Below are 27,042 nucleotides of genomic sequence, written 5' to 3'. Positions count from 1 at the left end.
CATGTTGTTTTTCTGCTATTTAACTGTTTTCTAATAATGTTGTGTTTAATAAAGTGAAGGAAGGAGAGAAATAACGTTTCCCTAGCAGTTTTTTAAAATGTCCCTATGTAATCCGATTAATCGATTAAACGTGTCGAGACCCCATCCGATTCATCGATTATCCAAATATTCGTTTGTTGCGGCCCTAACTGCAATTTTTGGTACTTCCGGGTTGAGACCAATTTCTGAGCCGCATTGTGGGGGCTTGGGGTAAGCAGTGGGGTGGTGCATTTTGGGAGTAGGTCACAAGTGACCCCGCCCACTGCCGGGCTAAGCAGCGGTGTGGTGCATTGTGGAAGTAAATAACAGTTGTTAGTTCCATTTTTGTTGTGTTCAATAAAGTTTTTTGTTCTGGGTTATGTTAGCATTGTTTTACTTTTGTTGAGTGTTGCTGTCAGTTGGTATTACTTTCAAACCATGAGTTGGTGTTCCATGCTGGCAGATAAGAGTGGGGAGCTGCTCAGTGTTAAAAATAAAATTGTTGACATCAGCGTCTGTGCTCATTGGCTGAAACTCCTTCCAGCAATCTGCACTACATTGGCGTCAGAATTGGGATTTGCACATTGTCTAGAACGACACAGATGGAGCAGTTCGCCAGTGAGATCGATCGCCTCGCTCGAGAGAAAAACATGCTGCAGGAAGAGCTACGACAAAGCGCCAGGCTGAAAGCATACTGCCATCCTGATGGAATGAGCACTCCACTGTGTAGCGGAATATAGTTGGTATATTCTTAGACTTTTATTAAGGTCCAGAGATATCACTGATCCAAACCTGGGCTGATCATTAATCTTTGGACCGGGCCCTTAGAATCAAAAGAGGTTGTTTTTACCACAGGGAATTTCATTCAAACACCTTGTATTGAATTAGAGACAAGAGAGAGAGATGGGACGTTTAAGAATATTTATTTTATAATTATTTGAAACAATCTCCAGGACTAACTCTCTAATGATGGATGCAGATGAATGTAATGCTGAAGTGTTGGTGTGTGTGTGTCAGTTCAGAATCTCCATCTGGTGGAGGCGAGTCTGAGTGCAAGATGTTGTTGCCCTAACTGACCGACGATGGACTTCAGGAGGAAGACATGAGACGCAATCTATGCCGATCTACGTACCATACGGAGACTTCCGTTTTAGATCTGGATGCCAGGTCCTCGGACCCTCCTTGTGCTGGAACTGGTGAAACAGCGTCGACAGCACGACAAACCAGTCTGAGGATCGCCTCCCGGTACAACGGCAGGGTTTCAGCGTCCCGTAGAGACCCCCTTTATTGGGTCATAGAGTTCAGCTTTTATTCTGAAGGAACCGTCGTCTTGTTGATAAAACGACAGAGTTTTCCAGCTTGACAGTTCTCAGCTTAAAAGTAGAAAATACAGCTGGCCAGTCTGTACTTCACTTAGCGATGATGGACATCAGATGGATTTGAGAGCTGGTTGAGTACTTGGTTAGAACTCCGTTGGAACTGCCTTGGAACTACATAGAAAACTGAATTAAAATGGTGTTGTTCTGTTTTATTAAGCTAGTTGTTTCTGATTCTTAGCGAATCGGAGTGGACAGATTAACTAAACACCACAGAGCTCTGCCACGCATCAGAAAGGAAGTTCTGATTGGATGAGTGAACAATGTGTCATATGTTTACCTTATGTGGATCAAGATGTCTAGCTCAGTTAGCCCAAGTCCTGTTATTCATTAAACACATAAATCATAACATTGTGATTTCACAGCTCGGTCACCTGATTATTATTGACCAACAGTTGTTTTGATTAGCTTTATTAAAAATAAAGTTCTTTGATTAACTAATGAAAAGCATTCTTCGTCCTTCTTCTGTCTTCTTTGCTGGAATGTAAACACCAGAAGCAAGCACACGACCTTGGCAATTTATGCACACTGTCACTGTGTCAAAGGGCAGCTGTTAAGGGCAGAAATGGCATATTCATAACGCTACACACCCCCCTTTTCAAGGTCAAGGTGGTCCACCAAGAGACCACTTGGTCATTGAACAAACCAGAGTTATGAATGACCTTGACAACCGAGCAGGGTGCGATCCCACTGGAACAGCCAACCATGGTGAGGTACGAACCCCACGCCGAAGAACAGTCTCGCATACTCCTCGGGAAGCACACAAGTCAGCAGGTTATTAGATATTCCCCATGGAAGCCATAATTGAAGCAACAGCAACTTTATATCTCCACGGGCAACAATGTCAAGCAGGAGCAAAGCTTGTACGTATCCATGAGCAGGGAATTATTCCAAATAGTAAATTGATCTTTGTAACAGCACTTATCGTAATCCAGCAAAAGGGAAGAGCAGTAGGCAGGTAATCCCAGCGAGCGAGGTGTCCCAGCAGACATGCTGGGACCACGGACGTCCAGGGCCAACGAGCCGGAGCACCACCCAGGAGGAGTTGATTCCGATGACGAGTCACGGGTCCACCCCCAGGAAGCAGGATCCTCACGAGCTCAGTAGAGGAGAGAGAGCACAGTGCAGGGCACTTCAATGTAGACACGACAAGATTGCGTTTCATGTCCTTAAACAAATTAAAACCTAACTCTATGGGTTCCTGTTGTACTATGTGTAAGTTTTACGTGAATTACCCTTTAAGTGAAGAAATGGATGCAGCCCTCTCTATGTGAGATGCAAAAAGGATGGTGCGAAAAGCAGAAAATGAAAGAACTCTGTCTGGTATCAGCGAATCACCTCACGAACTACACGCTGACAGAATAGAGGCAAAATTGGTTATAGCCCTGTAAGGTAAATCGATGTAGAAAATCATAACGTACACGTTTCAATCATCCTGTCAAAGACACTATAAAAAACAGAAATAAATGTAAATCAATACTAAAATGTAAATCAGTGGAGTTAGTAATCACTTTCATGTTAATGTACCCATAAGGAATTAAGATTAGTAAAGATCAAAAGAAAAACAAAACTTTGGATAACAGTACTATGTGGCCTAACCCACTCACTGTTACCTGGCCGTTTACCTGACTCCAGGAGCCCACAGCATGTCCATCTCAACACACCCCAAGTCTGCACGTGATGTATAACATTAAAGACAACCATGCGCACCCACAAACATACGAACTTGTGTAACCCGGCATTGACATCGTGGAGCCAACAAGTCTGGTAACCGGAATCCTCTACCTTCTACGTCTCGACTGACGGAGGAGGAGGAGGAGAGGAACCGACTGGCCCCGGCTCAGGGTCTCGGATGGGTCACGACGCGGTGCCAAGGTCCGAGCTAGGCGTCCTTTAACATCACCGATCGATGTCTCCAGAAGGTTCAATTCGGCGAAGAAACGACGGTTTTGGAGAAAGAACATAGCCCAGATCAAGCAGACGTTTATGCCTATAATGAATATCACAACAGAGTCAGCGGAGGACCAGGAGTAAGACACTGGTCGAAACTGAAGGTTTGGATCTGACGACAACTCACGCAGCACTCTGTTCACCACACCCATGCGAACCACGGTCGGACCGTCGAACGTAACACGATCCACTGTCGCTGGGGAGAGAGCAAAAGATATGTTATCATAGAAAGGAGAGGACTCCACTTCAGACCTATGCTCACCAGGATCCAAGTAATATAGAGAGACCTCACCTACGTGGACTGTAGCACCACGTGGAACCGTTACCCATAAGGTCTCAGGGGGTAGCTCCACTTGTGTAGACACAGAACCCTCAAAGCAAACTTCAGCTTCTCTAGCAGGGGTATTGAGTAACCACCGGTCGCCAACGATAACAGCTTTACTGCTCATCACATGTGAACGTGGATACACCGTCATAGGACATCTAGACGTATCCGACAACTCATCAACGCCACACACGCCAAAGGCTTCGCCATGTAGAAAAGGTGTGCCTGGACACATAAAGTGCAGACCACGGGTGAGAGAACACACGCTCAAGTCCGGGACTAACCTGACATGCGACGCGCGGTCATGATATGCAATGACCGGAGGCGTATGCAACTTGACATGAGAGTCGCGAACCCAGTTACCCACATTCACCACATCTTTCAATCTATATATGTTCTTCGGAGACACCACAGGTAAGTTGACGAGGAAGGCTAGCTCTCCAGCATCTGGAACGACGCCTAACGGAATAGCACTGCCCAAGGAGAAACCTAGGTGAACCTGTAGTGTAATTAGGGTCTCCGAGGTCACCCTAGCAATCGCAGCCCGGACCATGTCCTGGGACACGAGGTACGGAGGGATCCTACCCATGAGGAGGAGGTCAATTGAGGCGCTCACGTCCCGACCATAGTCGGCCAGGCAAGCAGTCAGCATCTGCATATGACCATAATCAACCTCTACAAATGACCGCAACTCATTCACAGCGGATGTTGTTTCACGCAAAATGTTACTATGAGTGTTGAGTACCACCATAGTTTGTTTCTCCGACACGCCCAGCTGTCTCAGGGCACGCCGCTGCTGCAGGACCTGCTTACGCAGTTTGGGGTATTCTATGCTAAGCTCATCAACATGTCAACGAACTGCATGAATCTCAATCGAGTTGACTGTGGAGAATGTGAGATTTAAGAGATTGCCAATTACATTTCCAATTGAGAAAAGTCCGTCCAGGAAACGCTTTGGTCTTCTCCTGGTACCGGAAAGTTCACTGTTAGAAACTGTGAATTTAAGTGCCTGCTTAAGGATGTGACCGACATCGGCGATTGCATGCTGTGTCATAGTACGAGTCCAGTGTTCTCCCGATTCCGATAGGTTGCCGAAGGCTGTCTTCATCTTATCAGTGCATGCCATAGCGGGGTCGAATTTTACGAAGACCTTTTGTGTAAACAAACGATAGTCATCAGCAGACCTGGGCGGTCTCGTAGTGCGATCCCCGAAGAGGGCCCAGGTTCGTACAGACGCCTCAGAGGTGGCCGATGATTGGTACCAACCGCAGTTGACAGCAGGCCGAAACACGTGACTAACAAACCGTATCTTACCAGAGCCAGGAATGGAAACCAGGGGCGTTGTAAGTTGTAGAGTGGCGTGGTCATGAGAGGGTTTGGCGCAGGTGGAGGCTCGGCAGGGCCCACGTTCGACGCGCAGGTGGAGCCGGAGATGTCGTGTCAGCCAGCGCCAGTACAGGACACCAGACCCCCACGGCATTGGTAGGTGAATCACCACCCTCCGGGCCAAAGGTCAACAGCGCCTGCTGTAGCGCGACACCGTCATCGACGTCATCCACCTGTCTCCCGGTGGCGGGGTTGTCCCCCCCAAGGCTCTGGGCTTCAATTCGAGTATTAGCCCCACCCTCAGCTCCCCCTTTGGTCAGTGGATTTCCCACCACAGGGTTCGCAGGTGCAGGCGTTGTCTCACCGCGACCGCCAACTCCCCCTTGGGTAGGCGTTTCCCTCATCTCCGTGTGGAAAAGTTTCACAGAGACCACGCAAATACCCTGGATGTCACGGACATCCCTGGTAATGGACTGACCGACCGGGTCGATGACTCCGTTGACCTCGTCACCGTCGAAACCCACAATGAGGCGCCCATGGGCCTCTAAGGGTCTCGGATGGGTCAAGGCAGTTCGGAGTGTCCAATCTTGCAATGCAATTCCGGCACCAAGGCGCTCCAACAGGTCACCCCCAGCACAATAGGAAACAATTCGACGGTAGTCACCAACACTGGGTGGCGCACGGACATGACTCTCAGCGTGAGGTCGACGAACGCTACACCCTTGAGGGGTCCCAGGGTTTCAGAGTACGATTGAATCAGCTTCGCTGAAGCTCTTCTGGGATCAGTGTCCCAAACTGAGGTTCCGGCTCTCTTGCGGGACTGTAGCTCCCGCGAGACGCATGCGGGGACACCGTCCTCGAAGGAGTGCGTCTCCCGCCCGGGCGAGGCGACTCTCGCCTGTAGGGCCCCGGAGAACCCCCCTTTCTACCGACAGAAACACTACGTTTAATGCGTCCTGGTCCGGGTGACTTAGGGGCCCCTCCACGAGCAGGCGGAGGGGTCAGAGGTCCTCCCGTGTCTCGTCGCTTGTTGTCTGTGGTGAATGTCTGCGGTTGTCTGTCAGCAGTCTGCTGGGCCCACTTGTTCTTAGGTCCAGCCCTAAGCCCTTTTGGCTTACGACCCTTGTATGCAGCACCCTCCAATTGCAGCGCGTCCTTGTCCTCTAACGCCATAACTGATGCACTGCTTGAACTCTTACCGATTTTACCAAACCGAACAAAGGCACAGCTCGCCATTCATCTGAGCTCATCCATGGTTGTGGTCTTAGGATCCACTGTACCCATGTATGGGCCATAGTGGGCATGTAGGTTTTCGAGGAATAATCATTTAAAACCTTTATCCTCCTCCATTCCATCCTTGCATTCCGTACCAAAGTACGCGTTGAAGAGACATTGATAGAAGACCTGTGGGTCTTCAGCACGACCCTGCTTGACTGATAAGGCTAGCTGTATGCCAGCTTCCTGTGAATTGTAGGTGTACTCTTTCCGAACCGCAGCTTCCAGCTTTTCGTAGTTGTCCCCAATCAAGTTACGCTTGCGATCAGTGAGCGAACCCACGCCATCGGAGGTTAGTCTTATCAGAAAGATCTTGTCCTCCATGGACATTCCCGGACACCGCTGGAAGTGGTGTCGGAGGTCGCTCAGGTACGCATCAACCGGGTACAAAGTACTCGGTGCAGGGCTGAAACGTTTGACGCTCCGAGCCATCCGGTAGACGTCCGGTTGAGGGGTCACCGGTGCAGCAGGTTGAGGGTAACCAGGGTAAAGGGCCGTTGTAGGGGCCCATACTGGCTAGATAGCCCAGGCTGATGGACTTGTCCTCTGCCAACTCCAGCAGGTGTGCCTCCACCCGCCGGTGGAGCAGCGCCTATAGCATCAGCCGGAGGAGGTGATGTTGTTTGAGTGTAAAGGTGCAATTCGTGTTTCGGTGCTGCCAGTCTAGACAGCTTTGACTGCAAATAATCCATTTCCGTTCGTTGATTTGCTATGTCGGCTTTAAGCCCATTTGCCTCCTGTTTTAAGCTCAAGTTCTCACCTTCCAAGAGTTCCAGTTTGTGTTCCATCTGATTCCTGTCATCCAACACCTTATCCTTCTCAGCAAGAGCTACCGAAAGTTGGCCTTGGACCACGGCTAGCTGCTGCTTAGCCACACTCAGCTGACCCAGTTCTCGCTCCCACAAGTGAGCTAACAGTACCGCGAACTCTACTAGGGACTCTGTGCAGGCTTTTCCCCCAAGGGCTTTACCTGTGGTGGGGATACCGGACATGGTATTTTGAAGTAAAGATAGCAGATCATCAGCGGTGTGACTCCGAAGGCCGACATCATAACCGTGCTCCTTTAAGCCTGTCTCTCCTACCACAGATTTTACTGCATCAATCACCTGGGGTCCCAGTGAGTGTAGGTCTCCCTCTGCTGCAGACATCTTCAAGTAAAATGACCTATTAAAGAAGTAGTTACCAGTAAACCTGGTTTTCGAATGAACCTTCAGGCCAAAACAGTTAAGTAATGCCAAAAATATCACTCTCTTTTGACCTGCCCAAGATGGCCGGTCGAGCTACGAGTTGGGTCACTCAAAAAGGCGGATTGTTGCGCATGCGCTGTCCGTCACTTGGCGTCTAGCCACGTAGCCAAATCCAATTCTTTACACTGGAGCGTTTTAAACAACCGCCGCTAATGCACCGACTGTACCTAGTACTCGAAGGCGTAGCGGATTTTGAGACGCAGACTCGCTGCGTCGAAACGGCTTGACAGTTTGTCGGTACGCGCCATGGTATGTCTCACCGGGGTGACTAGTTAGCACTTTTGGCTAAGCTAGCGAATGCCTGGAGCGACCAGGTCTTAACGGTCAAGACGGACCAGTCCGAGCAACCAAACGTGTGTGAGCGACGTGGTAATTTCTGGACTTTAGCGTACGCACTCTGGGCGTGCAGAGGCGCTCTTCCGTGTCTAACTTCAGCTATTAGCGAATTAATGCTAGCGGTTGAATTCTAGCGGATTAATGCTAGCGAGTTGACCGGGACGGTAGTCGGAGATCAAGCGGCTACCGGACGGAAGTAACTTCCGACGGGGATATCTCTATCTCCGGTTTCACAAACAATTGCACACAGTGTCACAAACACGCGCGATGAACAAGAAAACATGCAGTATTCAACGTGCCAGACAGGAAAATACTCCTTCAGTGGTAGGCCTAAAATGGCCGCTATGTGCCACGTCAGCCTTAGAGTGGTTTGATGAAACAGCGCCTCCTGTGGAGGGTAACTAATGTCCAACCCCCCTTTACGTGAAGCAAATGTTTACCACTAGCTGAACAAGAGAAGTTTATTTTGTCTAACTCAGACGGCTCAAACAGTCCAAATATGTCTCAAACTCAACACAAAGTGCTTTAAAACTGTGTAGATATCTGGCCAAGGCTCGCCATTAAATGTAGCGGAATATAGTTGGTATATTCTTACACTTTTATTAAGGTCCAGAGATATCACTGATCCAAACCTGGGCTGGATCAATAATCTTTGGACCGGGCCCTTAGAATCAAAAGAGGTTGTTTTTACCACAGGGAATTTTATTCAAACACCTTGTATTGAATAAGAGACAAGAAGAGAGAGAGATGGGACGTTTAAGAATATTTATTTTATAATTATTTGAAACAATCTCCAGGACTAACTCTCTAATGATGGATGCAGATGAATGTAATGCTGAAGTGTTGGTGTGTGTGTGTCAGTTCAGAATCTCCATCTGGTGGAGGCGAGTCTGAGTGCAAGATGTTGTTGCCCTAACTGACCGACGATGGACTTCAGGAGGAAGACATGAGACGCAATCTATGCCGATCTACGTACCGTGCGGAGACTTCCGTTTTAGATCCGGATGCCAGGTCCTCGGACCCTCCTTGTGCTGGAACTGGTGAAACAGCGTCGACAGCACAACAAACCAGTCTGAGGATCGCCTCCCGGTACAACGGCAGGGTTTCAGCGTCCCGTAGAGACCCCCCTTATTGGGACATAGAGTTCAGCTTTTATTCTGAAGGAACCGTCGTCTTGTTGATAAAACGACAGAGTTTTCCAGCTTGACAGTTCTCAGCTTAAAAGTAGAAAATACAGCTGGCCAGTCTGTACTTCACTTAGCGATGATGGACATCAGATGGATTTGAGAGCTGGTTGAGTACTTGGTTAGAACTCCGTTGGAACTGCCTTGGAACTAAGTAGAAAACTGAATTAAAATGGCGTTGTTCTGTTTTATTAAGCTAGTTGTTTCTGATTCTTAGCAAATCGGAGTGGACAGATTAACTAAACACCACAGAGCTCTGCCACGCATCAGAAAGGAAGTTCTGATTGGATGAGTGAACAATGTGTCATGTGTTTACCTTATGTGGATCAGGATGTCTAGCTCCTTGAACCGTCACCTTATCGTGGTGGAGGAGTTTGAGTGCCCTAATGATCCTAGGAGCTATGTTGTCTGGGGCACTTAGTGCCCCTGGTAGGGTCTCCCATGACAAATTGGTCTTAGGTGAAGGGTGAGACAAAGAACGGTTTGAAGGATCTTTCATGGCGGTTAAAACGAAGAGTCGGAGTACCCGGCCCGGAGGGTTACCGGGGTCCCACCCTGGAGCCAGGCCTGGGGTTGGGGCCCGTGAGCAAGCGCCTGGTGGCCAGGCTTTCGCCCATGGGGCCCGGCCGGGCCCAGCCCGAACCGGATACATGGGCTCGTCCAACTGTGGACCCACCACCCGCAGGAGGAACATGAAGGGTCCGGTGCAATGCGAATCGGGTGGCAGACCAAGGCGGGAGCCTTGGCGGTCCAATCCCCGGACAAGAAAACTAGTTTTTGGGACATGGAACGTCACCTCGCTGGCGGGGAAGGAGCCGGAGCTTGTGGCAGAGGTTGAGCGGTACCGGCTAGATATAGTCGGACTCACCTCGACACATTGCATTGGCTCTGGAACCCGAGACCTGGAGAGGGGTTGGACACTCTACTTTGCTGGAGTTGCTCCGGGTGAGAGGCGGAGGGCTGGGGTTGGCTTTTTGTTAGCCCCGAGACTCTCTGCCTGTGTGTTGGGGTTTACCCCGGGGGACAAGAGGGTAGCTTCCTTGCGCCTTCGGGTCGGGGAACGGGTCCTGACTGTTGTTTGTGCTTATGGGCCAAATATCAGTTCAGAGTACCCACCCTTTTTGGAGTCCCTGGGACGAGTGCTAGATAGTGCTCCATCAGGGGACTCCATTGTCCTGCTGGGGGACTTCAATGCTCACGTGGGCAATGACAGCTTGACCTGGAGGGGTGTGATTGGGAGGAACGGCCCACCTAATCTGAACTCGAGCGGTGTTTTGTTATTGGACTTCTGTGCAAGCCGCAGTTTGGCCATAACGAACACCATGTTCGAACATAAGGATGCCCACCGGTACACTTGGTACCAGGGCAGCCTAGGTCACAGGTCGATGATAGATTTTGTAGTCGTATCATCTGACCTGCGGCCGTATGTTTTGGACACCCGAGTGAAGAGAGGGGCGGAGCTGTCAACTGATCACCACCTGGTGGTGAGTTGGATCAGATGGCAAGGGAACATGCCGCGTAGACCTGGCAGACCCAAACGCATAGTGAGGGTCTGCTGGGAACGCCTGGCAGAAGAACCTGTCAAGACGGTCTTCAACTCCCACCTCCGGCAGAGCTTTGACCACGTCCCGAGAGCAGTGGGGGACATTGAGTCCTTGTTCCACTCTGCGATTGTCGAGGCGGCTGTTGCTAGCTGTGGTCGTAAGGTGGCCGGTGCCAGTCGTGGTGGCAACCCCCGTACCCGCTGGTGGACACCAGAGGTTCGGGGAGCCGTCAGCCTGAAGAAGGAGGCCTACAGGGCGTGGCTGGTCTGTGGGTCTCCGGAGGCAGCAGACAGGTACCGGATAGCCAAGCAGAGTGCAGCAGTGGCAGTTGCCGAGGCAAAATCTCGGGCATGGGAGGAGTTTGGTGAGGCCATGGAGAAAGACTATCGATCGGCTCCAAAGAGGTTCTGGCAAACTGTCCGGCGCCTCAGGAAAGGAAGGCAGCAACTCGCTCACACTGTTTACAGTGGGGATGGGGAGCTGCTGACGTCAACTGAGGCTATAGTCGGACGGTGGAAGGAATACTTTGAGGAGCTCCTCAATCCCACCAATGCGCATTCCGAGGAGGAACCAGAGCTGGGAGGCCTGGGGATGGACTGTCCGATCTCGGGGGCAGAAGTTGCTGAGGTAGTCAAACAACTACACAGCGGCGGAGCCCCGGGGGCGGATGAGGTTCGTCCTGGGTATCTCAAGGCTATGGATGTTGTAGGGCTGTCATGGTTGACACGTCTCTACAACATTGCGTGGTCATCGGGGGCAGTTCCTAGGGAGTGGCAGACCGGGGTGGTGGTCCCTCTTTAAGAAGGGTGACCTGAGGGTGTGTTCCAACTATAGGGGGATCACACTCCTCAGCCTCCCTGGAAAGGTCTACTCCAAGGTACTGGAGAGGAGGGTCCGATCGATAGTTGAATCTCAGATAGAGGAGGAGCAATGTGGTTTTCGTCCTGGCCGTGGAACTGTGGACCAGCTCTATACCCTTGCAAGGGTGATGGAGGGGGCATGGGAGTTTGCCCAACCAATCCACATGTGCTTTGTGGATTTGGAGAAGGCTTATGACCGTGTCCCCAGGGGCACCCTGTGGGGGACGCTCCAGGAGTATGGGGTGGGTGGCTTTCTGTTAAGGGCCATTCAGTCCCTTTACCAGAGGAGCGTGAGTTTGGTCCGCATAGCCGGTAGTAAGTCGGACCTGTTCCCAGTGAGGGTTGGACTCTGCCAGGGCTGCCCTTTGTCACCGGTTCTGTTCATCACTTTTATGGACAGAATTTCTAGACGCAGCCGTGGTGTGGAGTGTGTCGAGTTTGGTGGCAGGAGAATCTCGTCTCTGCTTTTTGCGGATGATGTGGTCCTCCTAGCTTCATCCAGCTCTGACCTTCAGCTCTTGCTGGGTAGGTTCGTGGCCGAATGTGAAGCGGCTGGGATGAGGATCAGCACCTCCAAATCTGAGACCATGGTTCTCGACCGGAAAAGGGTGGCTTGCCACCTCCGGGTCGGGGGAGAGGTCCTACCTCAAGTGGAGGAGTTTAAGTATCTCGGGGTCTTGTTCACGAGTGAGGGTAGGAGGGATCGGGAGATCGACAGGCGGATTGGTTCGGCGTCTGCAGTGATGCGGACGCTGAGCCGATCTGTCGTGGGGAAGAGGGAGCTGAGCCAGAAAGCCAGGCTCTCGATCTACCGGTCGATCTACGTCCCAATCCTCACCTATGGTCATGAGCTTTGGGTAATGACCGAAAGAACGAGATCGCGGATACAAGCAGCCGAAATGAGTTTCCTCCGTAGGGTGGCCGGGCTCAGCCTTAGAGATAGGGTGAGGAGCTCGGACATTCGGGAGGGACTCGGAGTAGAACCGCTGCTCCTCCGGATCGAAAGGAGCCAGTTGAGGTGGTTTGGGCACCTGGTCAGGATGCCTCCTGGACGCCTCCCCGGGGAGGTGTTTCGGGCATGTCCTGCCGGCAGAAGGCCCCCGGGTCGACCCAGGACACGTTGGAGAGGTTACATCTCCAATCTGGTCCGGGAACGCCTTGGGGTCCTGCCGGAGGAGCTGGTGGACAAGGCCGGGGAGAGGACGGCCTGGAGCTCCCAAGTTGGGATGCTGCCCCCGCGACCTGGACCCGGATAAGCGGAGGAAGACGAAGACGAAGACGAAAGATGTCTAGCTCAGTTAGCCCAAGTCCTGTTATTCATTAAACACATAAATCAAAACATTGTGATTTCACAGATTGGTCACCTGATTATTATTGACCAACAATTGTTTTGATTAGCTTTATTAAAAATAAAGTTCTTTGATTAATGAAAAGCGTTCTTCGTCCTTCTTCTGTCTTCTTTGCTGGAATGTAAACACCAGAAGCAAGCACACGACCTTGGCAATTTATGCACACTGTCACTGTGTCAAAGGGCAGCTGTTAAGGGCAGAAATGGCATATTCATAACGCTACAACGGTCAACTCATCAGCTACGGGAGCGGTATCCTGCAGTGACGCCTACAACTCCAGTGACGGCGGTGCTACGAGACAGCTTCAACCGAACTCCGGTTAAGCTACCAAGATTCAGTGGAGCCAGAGAGGAGTTGAGTCTTCACGCATTCCTGCGAGGATTGACGCTGGAGCTGCTACGTCAGCATGTGCGGCTATCCTTCCCCACCACCATGGCTGATGAAGCAGAGGAAGTGATGCCTGTTGGACTGTTGGGGCGACCTTCGCTGGTCCGGGCAACTAAACAGGAAGCGATGCCGGAGGAGGTGGAAGAAGTTTGTCAGGCCTGGCTTGGTCAGACCCCGCAACAGAGGCCATCCACCGGTCTCTGCTACCGCTGTGGGGAACCGGGGCACTTGGCCAGGGACTGCCCGGCTCCAAGTCCTCGGCCCCGATCTGGACAGCAGAAGCCACTGGCTTTGGTAAACGCCAGAGGAGTAGGGCAATAAGGGGACTCCCACCTCGTACAGCATCACCCCTTGAAATTAACCTGCCATCTATAGGTCGCTGTGGGCCACTTCATGGACTATATTTGGACCGTTTTTATCAGAGGCACTGGTGGACACGGGGTCCACTATCTGTTTGATCCGGAAGGGATTATTACCAGAGACTGAGAGTTCCCTCTCGGTGGGGTGGAGTCCCACTGAGAATGCCTTGCTTACAGCTATGGGTGAGAAAACCATGATGACGGGAAAAGGACTGTTGCAGGTGGTGGTGGGACCGCATCAGGCTGAGGATGAGTTCTGGCTGGCTGATGTTCGGGATGACTGCATCATCGGCTTGGATCTACTGACCCATTGGGGGCATGCATCAATGTTTGTGGGAATACTTTGCACAAGGGTGCCAAGGCGATTCCTCTTCAGGAGGGGAGTGATCCTCAAAGGAAACTACAGGGAACCAGGGTGGCCCAGTTGCTGGTTCAGCTCTTTGGATCTGCGCAGCGGTTATTGTCAAGTGGAGTTAGCACCGGAGGCCAGACCTAAAACGGCATTTACTATTGGACAGGGACTGTGGCATTTTCGAGTAATGTCGTTTGGTCTGTGTAACGCCCCGGCTACCTTTGAGAGACTCATGGAGCAAGTTCTGCAGGAGATTCCTTGCAGCCGTTGTGTGGTCTAGTTGGATGACTTGCTGGTTCACACCAAAGACTTTGCTCATGCTGTCCGCAATTTGCGGGAAGTTTTTGTCACCATCTGCCAGGCTGGGCTGCAGCTGAATCCCACTTAAGTGTGCCCTGCTCACCCGCCAAACCAATTTCCTTGACAATGTCATCAGTGAGCAGGGAATAGCAACGGACCCTGCTAAGGTTGCTGCGGTGAAAGACTGGCCAGTACCAAGGAGCACCTCGGAGCTGCGGAGTTTCATGAGGTTGGCATCATACTACTGCCGCTTTGTGAAAGGGTTTGCTACTACAGCGAGCCCTCTGGACCAGCTAATCGACAAGGGCACGCGGTTTGAATGGGGGGCGGAATCTGCTGCAGCTTTCCATCAGCTCAAGGCTGAGCTGGTCGGTGCTCCTGTTCTGGCTTACCCTGACCCTGAACAACCCTTCGTCTCGGATACGGATGCAAGCAACGTGGGAATGGGAGCCGTGCTCTCGCAGCCAAGAGAAGTTGGGGAAAAGGTTGTGGCCTATTTTAGCTGCAGCCTCAATCGAAGTGAGAGGAACTACTGTGTTACAAGGCGAGAACTACTGGCTGTGGTTTTGGCGGTGCAACATTTCCGCCCTTACCTGTTGAGCACCAAGTTCAGGCTCTGGACTGACCATGCTAGTCTTATTTGGTTACTTAACTTTAAACAGCCAGATGGCTAGGTGGCTAGATGGTTGGGGATCTTACAAGAGTACGATTTTGAGATCCAACACCGTCCGGGTCGTCAACATGCCAACGCTGATGCTCTCTCCCAGTGACCCTGCCTAGTAACTGAGTGCCGCTACTGTTTCCGCCAGGAGGAGCGTGAGTCAGACCCTTTCCTAGCAGCCACAGGAGAGCAGGAACGAACTGTCAGCGGCAGCAGCAGTGACCGCCAACGCTCAGGAGTGAGAGCTGTTCTCCATGGAGGAGCTTAAGGAGCAGCAGGAGGCTGACCCAGTTCTGGCAGAAGTAAGAAACTGGGACAAAAGGAGACCAGACTGGCCAGCCGTGTCTTCACAAGGGACTGACCTGAAGATTCTACATGCTCAGTGGGGCAGTTTGTAAATTAATGGCGGGGTGCTGTATAGACGCTGGCAGGCTCCGGGAGGAGGAGTAGATCATCTGCAGCTCTTGGTGCCTCCCAGCCTCCGTCCCGAGGTCCTCTTCTGGGTTCACGGTCCAGCTGGGACTGGACATTTTGGAAATAACAAAACTGTCCGGCGGCTCCGGCAGCAGTTCTACTGGTCAGGTTGCCGTCAGGACGCGGAGTTACACGTCCATTGCTGTGATGTCTGCACTAGCCAGAAGGGTCCCAACCAATGTTCCCGAGGGCCGTTACAGCAGTACTTGGTTGGGGCGCCGATGGAAAGGGTCGGTGTGAACATTCGGGGGCCTTTCCCCACTACGGAGGCTGGCAATCGCTATGTCTTGGTGGCCATGGACTATTTCACCAAGTGGCCAGAGGCGTATGCAATGCCAGACCAAAGCGCTGCATCTTCAGCTCAGCGGTTGGTGGATGAGATGTACTCTCGTTTCGGAGTGCCTGAGGAGCTGCACAGCGACCAAGGAAGGAACTTCGAGAGAAAGCTGTTCAGCGAAGTGTGTCAGAGGTTGGGGGTGAAAGAAACCAGAACCACTCCCCTTTACCCGCAGAGTGACGGGTTGGTGGAGCGGTTGTTTCTCACTCCAGCTACTCAGTTAGCTATCCTCACCAGCCAGCATCATAGGGACTGGGACCTGCACTTGCCTCTTGTGTTGTGGGCTTACCGCACCGCTGTTCAGGAATCCAGCCAGAGCACTCCTGCTGTTTTGATGTTTGGGAGGGAACTCCGGACACCAGTGGACTTGGTGTTTGGGTCAGCTCCTGAGCCCGAGATAATGGGAGGACCAGAGCTGGATTATGTGAAACGACTGAAAGAGCGCACAAAGGAGATTCATCAAATGGCTCAAACAACCCTGCTTGAAGCTGGAGCTTGCCAGAAATGGGCTTATGACTCTAGAGCTCATGGACCATCTTTTGTACCTGGGGACAAAGTCTGGGCGTACTGTCCTGTCCGGAAAAAAGGCATTTCCCCTAACCTAATGAGCAATTGGCAAGGACCTGGAGAGATCTTGGATCAGATCTCTGAGGTGGTGTTCCGAATTCGCCTACCTGGACGAGGCCGGCGAGTGCTCCTTCACAAGGACCGTTTGGCACCATATCGGCCACAAACTGTTGTGCTTCCATCTGCTGATGGGGGTGGTCCCCCATCCCTTTTCGACAACACGGGACTGGCCAGTGACGTGGTGGTGGATGGAACTGTGGTGGGAGGTGTTGACCCGGGGAGGCCGGTGCGTATTCGGCGCCGGCCGGGTCGATTCAGAGACTTTGTGCTTGGGACGTTGAGGGTTGTGAGGACACTTAACCCACTAAGAAGGGGGTTGTGTAGTGACCCCGCCCACTGCCAGACTAAGCAGTGGTGTGGTGCATTGTGGGAGTAGGTCATAAGTGACCCCGCCCACTGCCAGGCTAAGCAGCGGTGTGGTGCATTGTGGGAGTAAATCACAGTTGTTTCTTCCATTTTCGTTGTGTTCTGTACAGCTGTATTGTTCTGGGTTATGTTAGCATTGTTTTACTTTTTAGTGTATAATATGTGTTGCTGCCAGTTAGTATTACTTTCAAACCATGAGTTGGTGTTCCATGCTGGCAGATAAGAGTGGGGAGCTGCTCAGTGTTAAAAATAAAGTTGTTGACTGCCAAGTTGACATCAGCGTCTGTGCTCATTGGCTGAAACTCCTTCCGGCAAGCTGCGCTACATTATGATTAATGATACTGCCACTTCTTTGCTCTGTCCAGTGTTGCCAGATGTACGATAATTATCGTATTTGTACCATAATTTTGGGCTCTGTACCATGTACGATCAATAGTTTAAAAAATCCTCAAATGTACGATAATTTCACATTGCACCTAGTAACATCGTCTTTTGCTGTGGCTTTCCCAAGTCCATTACATAATTTTAAACTGTTCTGAAGTCAGATTTCACCTCAGTGCTTACAGGTTTATGCTATTGTGTCTATTACAAAAACTGACTCTGGATCTGTACAATAAATAGCCCAATCACATCGATAGGGCCTACTCTGGCGAGAAACTGTAAGGTTATATAATGTGGAAGTGTCCCGCCAGTTTTTGCTGTTTGCCCGCGAGCGCGCCGAGTTAAGTCTAAGCTAGGAGGACAGAGCGACGAGACAATGGCTTCTAATCTTAAAAGAAAAACCAGAGAAGGGACAGATGAAGGTAAAGCAAAGCAACACCGGACACAAGTTTATCGTCCTGCGTGGGAGTTGGACCCTATTGTCAAAGGATGGCTTGCACCTGTTACGGGGAACGAAACCAAGGCTTTCTGTCGTTGCTGCAACATCCAGATGGTATCAGAAATCACCGTTCTCTAGAATCATGCAAAGGGAGCTAAACACAAAGAAAGGGTAAAATGCATTGCGCCAAACCAGACATCTATACTTAAATGTCTCCAGCAAACTAATGAACAAGAGAAGTTTGAAAATGATGTGAAAAATGCTGAAATCAAGCTATGTGGCTTTTTAGCCGAGCACAACATTGCAATGAGAAGCACAGACCACTTAGTACAGGTGATTAAAGGCATTCTGCCGCGACAGCCAGTGAATCAGATGAGGAGATCGAGATCAGCAACTAGGTGAGTAGGCTGCTTTGTCATTTATTGGGTCAGTTTTTCCACTGCTGTGATGTTTTGTCGCGTGCGTTTAACCTATGTAGAAATGGCATAAATAGGACTGCGCAAATGTGCATATTGTGTCAATGCGTGGAGGTCGGAGTGGTGTCGACACACTGCACGTTTATAGGCATTATATTACTGGTTTTAAAGATGTTTATTTAAACAGGGCAATATAAAACACCTTCTTTGTTATATTAAATTGGAGTGAGAAGTCGTTTATAGAACGTTATTATCAAATTTATAATGTACAATAAATTGTACTGAAAAACGATAATTTAGGCCTCTCTGTACGATATTGTGGGATTTTGGATCTGGCAACACTGGCTCTGTCTGGCTTTAGCTTGGCCTGTGTCCATTTCCAGCATTTTCATGTTGTCGGGGATCTTACCCAGCTTTGGAAAATGGATGATAAATGTCTCCTCTGACATCCAATCTGGGGTCTGATTAGCAACGCCCCCCCATAATCCATCCCATTTGAACATGATTAGGAGACAAAACTACAACTTTGAGTGTAATGACTCCCATAGGCACCCATCAAAAATACACGCTTGCTTGTCTAGGGCTACATCCCACAATGCATTGTGGCATTAAGTCACAGTATGTTTTTAGATAGGCCATTTGACTTGTTCCAGTTGATAATAGTTTGAAATGGATGAAAACATCAGTTTTATTACAGCTGGGAGAGAGGTATGTGGGTTTGAAGGAAGAGTAAAATATCATCTGTATAAAGGCAGACTTTGTGTGTCGACTTTCTGCATTTTATACCCTCAATGTTTGTTTTGCCAGACTGCAAATACCGACTAGACTGATAACTTGTAACATGGGAACAAATCTTTAAAAAGACCAGACATGATTCATACCTGGCCACACTGTAGGCATCATTTATTGACTCAGTCAAAAAAATAAATAAATAAAACTTTTATTTTCAAATGTAAATATAAAAAAAATGCTTCCTCTACGCAGCAAGAGATGTTTCTGCCCAAACTGAAACAATAATTAGAAATATTTAAACACATACATAAAGAATTGAAGTCACACCACACAGATCACAACACTTTCCAAATTTTATATAGGAAGTAAATGCCAGACTTGTGCTTAAGAGTCTACAGAGAATAAGGTAGGGTTAGGGTGACACCTGACCAGTTACTGCCCTTGAGCACACCTGTCACAGACACATACCGGCACGTCAGGCGTTACTTCCCATCATTAAAAGTATTCCTATTTAGTTTGAGTAAAACGAGACCAGGACACGTTCAGACAAAAGCAGCAAGGTGGTGTTGCTTCCATGAGGTCGGGAGCCGTTCTGGCGTTTGCTTCTCGTTTCTGGATGCTCATAACCCTCCCACTGTCTTTATGGGTGTGACCCCGCGAGGGAAGTTGACCATTGAGTAGGGTTGATGGTAAAGACAGTGGGAGGGTTAAAGCAGATTGGCACACAGGAACAGCTGGGCTGTTTAATCTAAACACATTTCACTCACTGCCATCTTATACACCAATACGTTTCAGGGATGTAACCTGGTGTTTCTCTTGACCTTCAGGAAAATCTTTAATGGTTTAATGGTTAGTGGTTTTTAGCTCCATCACTAACAGAACCGACAGCTGTGTTTAATCTGACACAACAGTGACCCACTGCTACATCTATAATGGAGCATCATCTGGACCTTTGAGGTCTTCGCCACTAAAGATGGCCAACACTTCTCTGCTTGTAGCTGCATATTTCTGCATCACTCTTTTTAATTCATTACACATAAAAACGTTTGTCTTAATGAACTTAAGTCCTAAATGGTTTGCACTGTTGGAGACGGATAGGTGTGAGGTCATTAGAGGCATCAGCAGGACACCACAACTTGTGTGATGTCACAAACAACAGTTATTCTGAACATGGTTTATTTTATTTTCTACATTAAATAAATAAATAAATAAATAATAGGACAAAGGAACCGTTAAGATTTACTCTAACACAATGAAACTTCCACCCAGTGGAAAGGTTGTAGTGAGCAGACAGGTCAGATGACTTACATCAGCAACAATAACAGCTTTAAATAAGGCAAAGTGAAGAAGTCCAACCAGAGCACACACATTGGAAAACGACCTCCTGGACACAGAGGGAGCAGCATCATGGTGGTGTTGGTGGAGTACTTGCATAGATCGATACAGCTGCAGTCTTCACCAGTTGTTTCACAAACTATCAAACTTGTGTTGTAAATAATCTTTCATAACCTTTGCAACGGGAAGGTCCTCCAGCAGCTTTAGGCTCTGCAGGCCGATGGAACGACGGATTTGTATTCGACACAAGTCCTGTAGCGTCCGAGGCTGCCCTGGGAGAGCAACACAAGCCAATACTGAAGTTATGATATTCTTTACACAACATTAAAGAAGAGTGAATGGCTCTTTGACACATGTCAACAGGTGAGATGACTAAAACATTCAGTTACATCATACAGAAGTAGACAGAGCATAGCTGCAGGACTTACTAGTGACCTCCTGCAGGAAATCCAGACAAGGGCGGCTGATTCCAGACATGCTAACAGACACAGCGACGGGAGTCTGGCCCTCGTAGTTTCTGATGTTGATGTTAGCTCCGTATGTGTAGAGCATCTGGGCACATAGCATGTCATCCCTGAGGGCTGACAGATGCAGAGGGGTCTGTCCATCTTCCAGACGGCCAAGGTTTGTGTCTGCTCCCCTCTGCAGGAACATACGGCAGTAGGAGTGGTTTCCTTTTATGACCGCGTAACGGAGGAGAAAACCATTTTGAATGTCAATATTGGCACTGTGGTCCAGCAGGATGCGCACGCAGCTGGATCGTTCACGAATGATGGCCAACTGAAGGGGGGTTGTTCCTTTGTCACTGAGTGGGTCTACCTCAGCCCTGAACTCAAGGAGGAGGCGCACAAATGAGTCACGGCCGTAGTGAGCTGCCACATGAAGCGGCGTCCAACCATCATTGCTTTTAGCATTAATGATATCTCCACAAAAGTCCGACTCCAACATCAGCCGCGCGATGCGGGCCCTGCCATGCATGGCAGCATAGTGCAGCGCTGTGAAGCCGCCTATGAAATCCTTCACCCTGGGGTCAGCTGTGCAAGGCAGAACAAAGGAAAAAGGTCAAAGGTCAACATCCCAAGTGAGCATGAATTATAACTCTGTGTTAAGCCTGCCGCACATGAGAGCAAACTGCTGAGCAAACGGCCTCGAATGACTCAGCAGAAACCTCGTTGTGTGCGCCCGGTTTTCTGCCTCACCTCGCTGAGGTGAAAATCAAACCGGTTTGAACATTTCTGCCTCACGTGGGGTAAAAACTCAATGTGTGCACACAGCGTGAGCTGCCAGCTGAGCTGAAATATTCTAATGGCCAATCAAAGAGTGTTCTCTGCTCACATGATTCCAAGATGGCAGCCCCCTGTTTTAAACGGAGACGGAGCTGGAAGCGGAAGAAATGCCTCTACTTTTTTTGTTGCGGAAAATATCAAATCGTATCTTGCCAAGCAAACGTCCTGGAATGACTGTTTGCTCTGCGGTTTGTTCTGGTGTGCGACAGGCTTTGGGATGTCTACAGCTACCTGCCCCACAGCTGTGAGACCACTCACTGGCTGCTACAGTTAGAAAAATCCAACATTACAAAAGCAGAATTTGAGTGGGCTGCCCGGCAAATATGATCACCTCCATGTTCCAGAAAAACCCGAACACATCGCTCTTTCCCTTTTGCAGCAGAGAAATGCAGCAAAGTCCAGCCGTTAGCGTCCCGTATCTGAGGAGAGTATCCTCGCTCCAGCATCCTCCTAACGGTGCACACATCCCCAGCAGCTACAGCAGCCTGGATCTGTAGTTCTTCGTGAAGATCAGGGTTCCCTCTGCAGTGATGGTTCAGCATCCTGCAGTATGTAGGAAATGTTCCGTGCTTGGAGTTAGGGGTGGGCAATATACACGATATCAGATAGAAACGATATAAAATTGGGTAATGGTAAGTTTTTGGCTCTACCGCGATATCACACGATGTCACTAAGATGTGCACCCGCGCCAACATTGGAACAACAGAATGGCAGTGACTGCAGGCATGTAGCGGGAGGAGGAGGAGCATTCTACACTTTTTGGACGTCTTTATTCTGCTGCCATATATTTTCCATATGAGGATTTTTTAAAGCATGTCATTTTGACATAATATATATATATATATATATATATATATATATATATATATATATATATATTGCAGTCATGATCGCACATGCTTCAGATTATATCGCAATATGGAGTTGAGGCCATATCGCCCAGCCCTATTTGGAGTATTCCATTACAAAAGTAATCAATTACTGTAATGCATTTTTCTTCCTGTAGCGCAGTAAGGCATTACAGAAAATAAAAACGACAGTATTTTACTTGGTACATATGTCAGCAACGCGCGTTAAGATGCATTTTTAACCCAGAATCAAGTGGTGGAGTTTCTTCACAGATCCAGTTTCCATCGATATTACATTATTTATGGACTCAGCGTACCTGGACTTCTTTTGAGCGGAGAGACTGCCGATCATTCAGGCGCTCCTGCGATTGTTCATGTCCGCTCAAGTTGTCTCGGTACTTTCTCTTTTATTCATGCTTGACACGCTCTGCCTCGAAGTTCAGAACCTGTGCCCCAGTGATTTCACCGTACTGCCGCGAGCGCACAGTGCGCATTTTGCCTTTTTTGCGATTGATAGATTCCTCAACTGCTTCGTTCAAAAGTAGCTCATATTGTGAAAAAGTAGACAATCCAGGAAGAAGTTTTTCAGTATTCACAGTTCCAGCTCAGCTAGATACCACCACCTTCCACTGGAGAGGTAATGAACTAATGGAGCGGCATGAGCTACGTTTAGATTGCCAAATCCTTACTTGCAGTTATCCTGGTGAGAATAACTTAAAAGTAATGTGAAAGTAATGTAATGCCTTACATTTAAAAATCAGTAATATTGTAATACGCATTGCTTTAGTAAGTAATGAATAATGTAGTTTTAAAGTAACTTATCCAACACTGGAAATGTTCATGTAAAAGCACCAACTAAACCTCAGTTAGTGAACTAACTGCTGTCTGGGTTTGAAGAAGCTGGAAACATTAAGACTTCTAGTATTAACTCGGATAACTGTCAGACTGAAACCAAAACATACCTTTTGACCAGCTGGAGAGACGAACTTCGCTTAGTCATTTTGCTGCTGCACTCGGTAAGACGCTGTAAAGTCACAAGACAACAGTTTAGCCTTACAGACACACACACACACACACACACACACACACACACACACACACACACACACACACACACACACATAGGCTAAGCAGACATTAAAACGGGTCAAGGGTGAAAAAGGTGTACATTCGGTGATGCCACATCAGTGAAAGTAGCACGCACACACACACAAACCCCGGCTGCATGTTTTCTACATGTCCCTGCTCAGACAAACCTGATTCTATATCAAGTTCAGATTCTTGTTTTACCTCAGAGTAGCAAAGCCTTTGTTTACCTTCTCCTAACCCAGGCGTCGGCAACCTGTTCCCGTCAAAGAGCCATTATTACCTGTTTCCCACAGTAAAGAAAACACTGGGAGCCACAGCAGAGAGCTGCTTTAACCGATCACAACAGGTGTCAGCAGCCAATGCCGTTCACTGGTGTCTGTCAGTTATCTTTCAACAGAAGATAATAAATAAAACTAGGTGTATAAAGTGGATCCAGAAGTTGTAGCCCGTCTCTGCCTACAGTATGTTGATATTTTTCACCCTGTTGGTGGTTTTACTGAGCAGGTGCCACTTTTGTCATACGTTTCTTTTTAAAACATGTTTAAACTGTTCAGAATACAAATCCAGGCTCTGTCACGTTTCATTGTTGGAATTAAACTTTGTAGGTGGGGAAGGTAAGATCAATGCGATCCATTTGTTTTCCCCTCGTTTACAGTGACGGAGATAACGGCGCAGTGCGCCTGGCTCTGGTGTTAATCAAGTTTAATTTGATCTCTTTGCAACAATTTTCACAAGAAAACAGAACAGTTAAAAGCAGGGCTTGTGTTGACCGGACAGTTCCCGTATCTGACCGTTTATTTTGACGGAGAAAGAATAGAAAGAATTACCCCGACGCATGCAGACGAACTGACATTTTGTTCGTTACGCACATCGCAGATGTAGCTAAATCGCCCAAGAAAAGATTCCCATCTGAACATCTGAGCTGGACACTTCTCAGCGCAAGTTGCTGTCAGTGCGTACGTAAGGTGCACAGCGAGCTGAAGATAGAATGAGAGCGCATGTGTGAAGATTCCTCCCACCGAAGCGAGCGTTTTCCAAACCCATCAGAGATTTGCCATGTAGAAAATGTTCCCTGATGATGAAACTTTGGCTGAATAGTGCTTGTTCCTGTCTCCAATGTGGAGACGCATCCATGAGCCGTCTGAGGAGAATCCCAGATCTTCTTCAGCTCAGAAAGCGCCTATGATTACGCACAAGCGTGACCCGTCAACCCGGTCTCACAGTAAGACCGGGTTGGACCTGTTCAGGTTTACGCAGACATAAAAATATCAATTTATTATCTTACAAGCACAGATAGCTGCAACAGTTGAATTCAATTCAATTCAAAAATACTTTATTAATCCCAGAGGGAAATTGATTGCTGTAGTAGCTCAGAATAATAATAATAATCAAGTCATCAAAGAGTTATTGTATATTACAATGGCTGTTGGCAGGAAGGATCTCCAGTAGCGGTCAGTGTCTAATAATAAAATAATCTAATAATAAAAGAAAGAGGAAAGTCATAAGTCCGCCCTCCGCAGGTGCTCGTACACCCCAAGCATCTCAGGGCATCTCAACCCAAAGAGTCCCAGTGACTTGCAGCAGCAGAATATCTTTCATCTTCTGACAGATCATCTGCTGCTGTGGCCCCCAGACTCTGGACCTCTCTCCCCCTGAGTCTGAGATCAGTGGACTCAGTGGTCTCCTTCAAAAAGCAGCTGAAGACTCACTTGTTCAAGCTGGCTTTTGTATGACCTTCTTCACCTCTCTCTCTTTATTCTGCTCTCCCCACCTATTCCACCTTCCTCAGGATCCACTGATTTCCCTCTTTCCTGTTCTCTCTCTCTCTCTCTTTAATATTTTTTATTTTAAATCCCAATTGTCTATTTTTGCTCATTTTAAATATATTTTTAAACATTTTCTAAATGCTTTTTTATATTTTTACATTTTTTGTTTTTGTGAAGCGCCTCGTGATTTTTTTCTTGAGAGGCGCTATAGAAATTATATTTTCTTCTTCTTCTTCATAACATCTTCCAGTATCTCAGCCTGGAGTCTTCTCCATAATGTGCTTGCCTTCTATGAAAGCAAAAGCACCCCTGAAGCCAGCAGCCTTGCCTTCCTTCCTCGCCTGCTCGATTCTTGGCCACATTGCTTGTCTGGATCTCCAGTCCTCTTGAGTCAGGTCTTCAGGAAAGCGGATCCCTTCTTCATTGCACACACGAGAATCCTTCGTTCGTCTCCAAATGTCATCTCTCACTGCTCTTCTCACAAACAGGATGATGACTTGCCTGCATTTGCTCTCCATCACTCTCCCCACTCTGTGGACAACGTCAACCTCCTCATCCATCTTCTCCTTCAGGTCTGGTGCAATTCTCCTTAGAAGCTCCACCACATCTGCTCTAATGTTTCCATTCATCTTCTGGTTTTCTCCTTTAATTCGAAGACACCACCGCCTTTTGTATCTTTCTTGCTGCAGTAGTCGATCTTTCATGTCCTTCTTCTCTAGTGTGAGTGAGCCAACCTGATTCTCTAGTTTTTATTTTGGACTTGCACTCGTCTAGCTCCTCAGAGTTATGCTGCACTGACAGCGATGGAAGCTAACATGGCACTGTGTTGTTGCATCTGTTGGCTAACTTTACCCATGCGGTCGTCAACACGTTTTCCAAGCGTTTCAATAGCTTGCAGTATGGTGTCAGTAAATTTGTTAGAGTCCTCTTCCTGAGACGTACCTTTGGCCTTCTTTTCCGTGTGTGTTTTTTCTGGAGTGCCTGCAGGAGTTGCCGACATTCTGTCTCGCTTGTTGCTACTAGCGTTAGCCATCTCCATCGGGGTTGAAGAGTCATGCTCCGTGGTTGTAGATAGGTTATTTTTCGCTGCAACAGTCTTGGTGACGTTGCTCTTCCTCATATTTGGCAGAATTTTCAAAATAAGTCGAGAAAAGTGGGATATTGAACTTCAGAACTAAAACATCGGGACTTTATGAGGAGCTGAAGAGAAATGCGTTCGCTCAGTCCTCCATTTCCCCCGGAACCACAGTTTATAGGTTCTGACGTGATATTTGTCTCATTTTTGTACAGCACATTTCACCAGGGGTGTGCGGACTCTTGACACCCACTGTATCCACATATTAGTTTAACGAGCCCAGCTCAAACAGGATGAAGACTTTAGGCCCTGCACCACGCCTACTCTCGGCAGCGTTTGAGAGGTTAACCCCAGACATGTAGAAGGGGTTCGGTCCGATCCGCTGACAGTCGCTGGGTGCTCTGCACGGATCCCTCTGCGAGGGCAACCATCAAAAGCAGAGAATCCCAGTTTTAACTGTCGCCTTGGTTTCATGTGACAGCCTATGGTTAGGTGGCCGATGCGCTTACAACAATGCTAACGTAGCGAAACGTAACAAGCCAATTCAATAATAATAATTAATAATCAATCAAACGGAGACTCGGACCAAAGCCTTATCAGAGATCGGAGCTCTCTCAGGCTAGCTAGCTACTACGCTAACAAACTCAGCTGCTTCGGTTTGTTTTTGTTCCCGTAGTGCCAAGAACATGAAACATTTCAACGACATTAACTGGGTAAATAATTTGTGCTTGCAGCTAACAGAACACATTCGACTCGACAAAACAAAGACTTACTGTACAGAAGCTAAACAGACGTTCATCCAACCAGCTTCCGGGGAAGAAGCAACATATTTCAGTCGAGAAGTAAAAGCAAACAGCAAAGTTCAACGTTGAACAAACCCCAACTTTCTCCACAGCCCTAGAGCGATGCTGGAAAGACGTTTCGCTGATGAACTCCGAACACAAACAACACAGCTGCTGGCCCTCAACCGGAAAAACAACAGTACTTCCTGGTATGTCTTTTCAAAATAAAGGCACTTTGCC

The 27,042-nt window shown here is 48.6% G+C and overlaps 1 protein-coding gene across 3 annotated transcripts; it reads right to left on the bottom strand.

Annotated features, from left to right (window-relative positions):
* Window positions 1–18,775: 18,775 nt before the first annotated feature.
* asb7 (ankyrin repeat and SOCS box containing 7) lies at window positions 18,776–27,003 on the bottom strand. Of its 3 annotated transcripts, none has more exons than XM_070554466.1 (5): window positions 26,899–27,003; window positions 23,053–23,114; window positions 21,574–21,785; window positions 20,385–20,990; window positions 18,776–20,228 (listed from the first exon to the last, which is right to left on the bottom strand). In XM_070554466.1, exons 2-5 carry the CDS (start codon window positions 23,088–23,090, stop codon window positions 20,089–20,091), a joined length of 996 nt encoding a protein of 331 aa, XP_070410567.1. In that variant the 5' UTR covers window positions 23,091–23,114; window positions 26,899–27,003; the 3' UTR covers window positions 18,776–20,088. The 3 variants fall into 3 exon arrangements, with proteins under 3 accessions (XP_070410567.1, XP_070410566.1, XP_070410565.1); XM_070554465.1 differs by having other exon boundaries at window positions 26,794–26,978; XM_070554464.1 differs by having other exon boundaries at window positions 25,888–26,969.
* Window positions 27,004–27,042: the final 39 nt, after the last annotated feature.

Source organism: Nothobranchius furzeri, chromosome 9 (assembly GCF_043380555.1).
Source record: "Nothobranchius furzeri strain GRZ-AD chromosome 9, NfurGRZ-RIMD1, whole genome shotgun sequence".
NCBI classification, from domain to species: Eukaryota; Metazoa; Chordata; class Actinopteri; order Cyprinodontiformes; family Nothobranchiidae; genus Nothobranchius; species Nothobranchius furzeri.
This window is presented reverse-complemented; position numbering and strand designations above follow the sequence as displayed.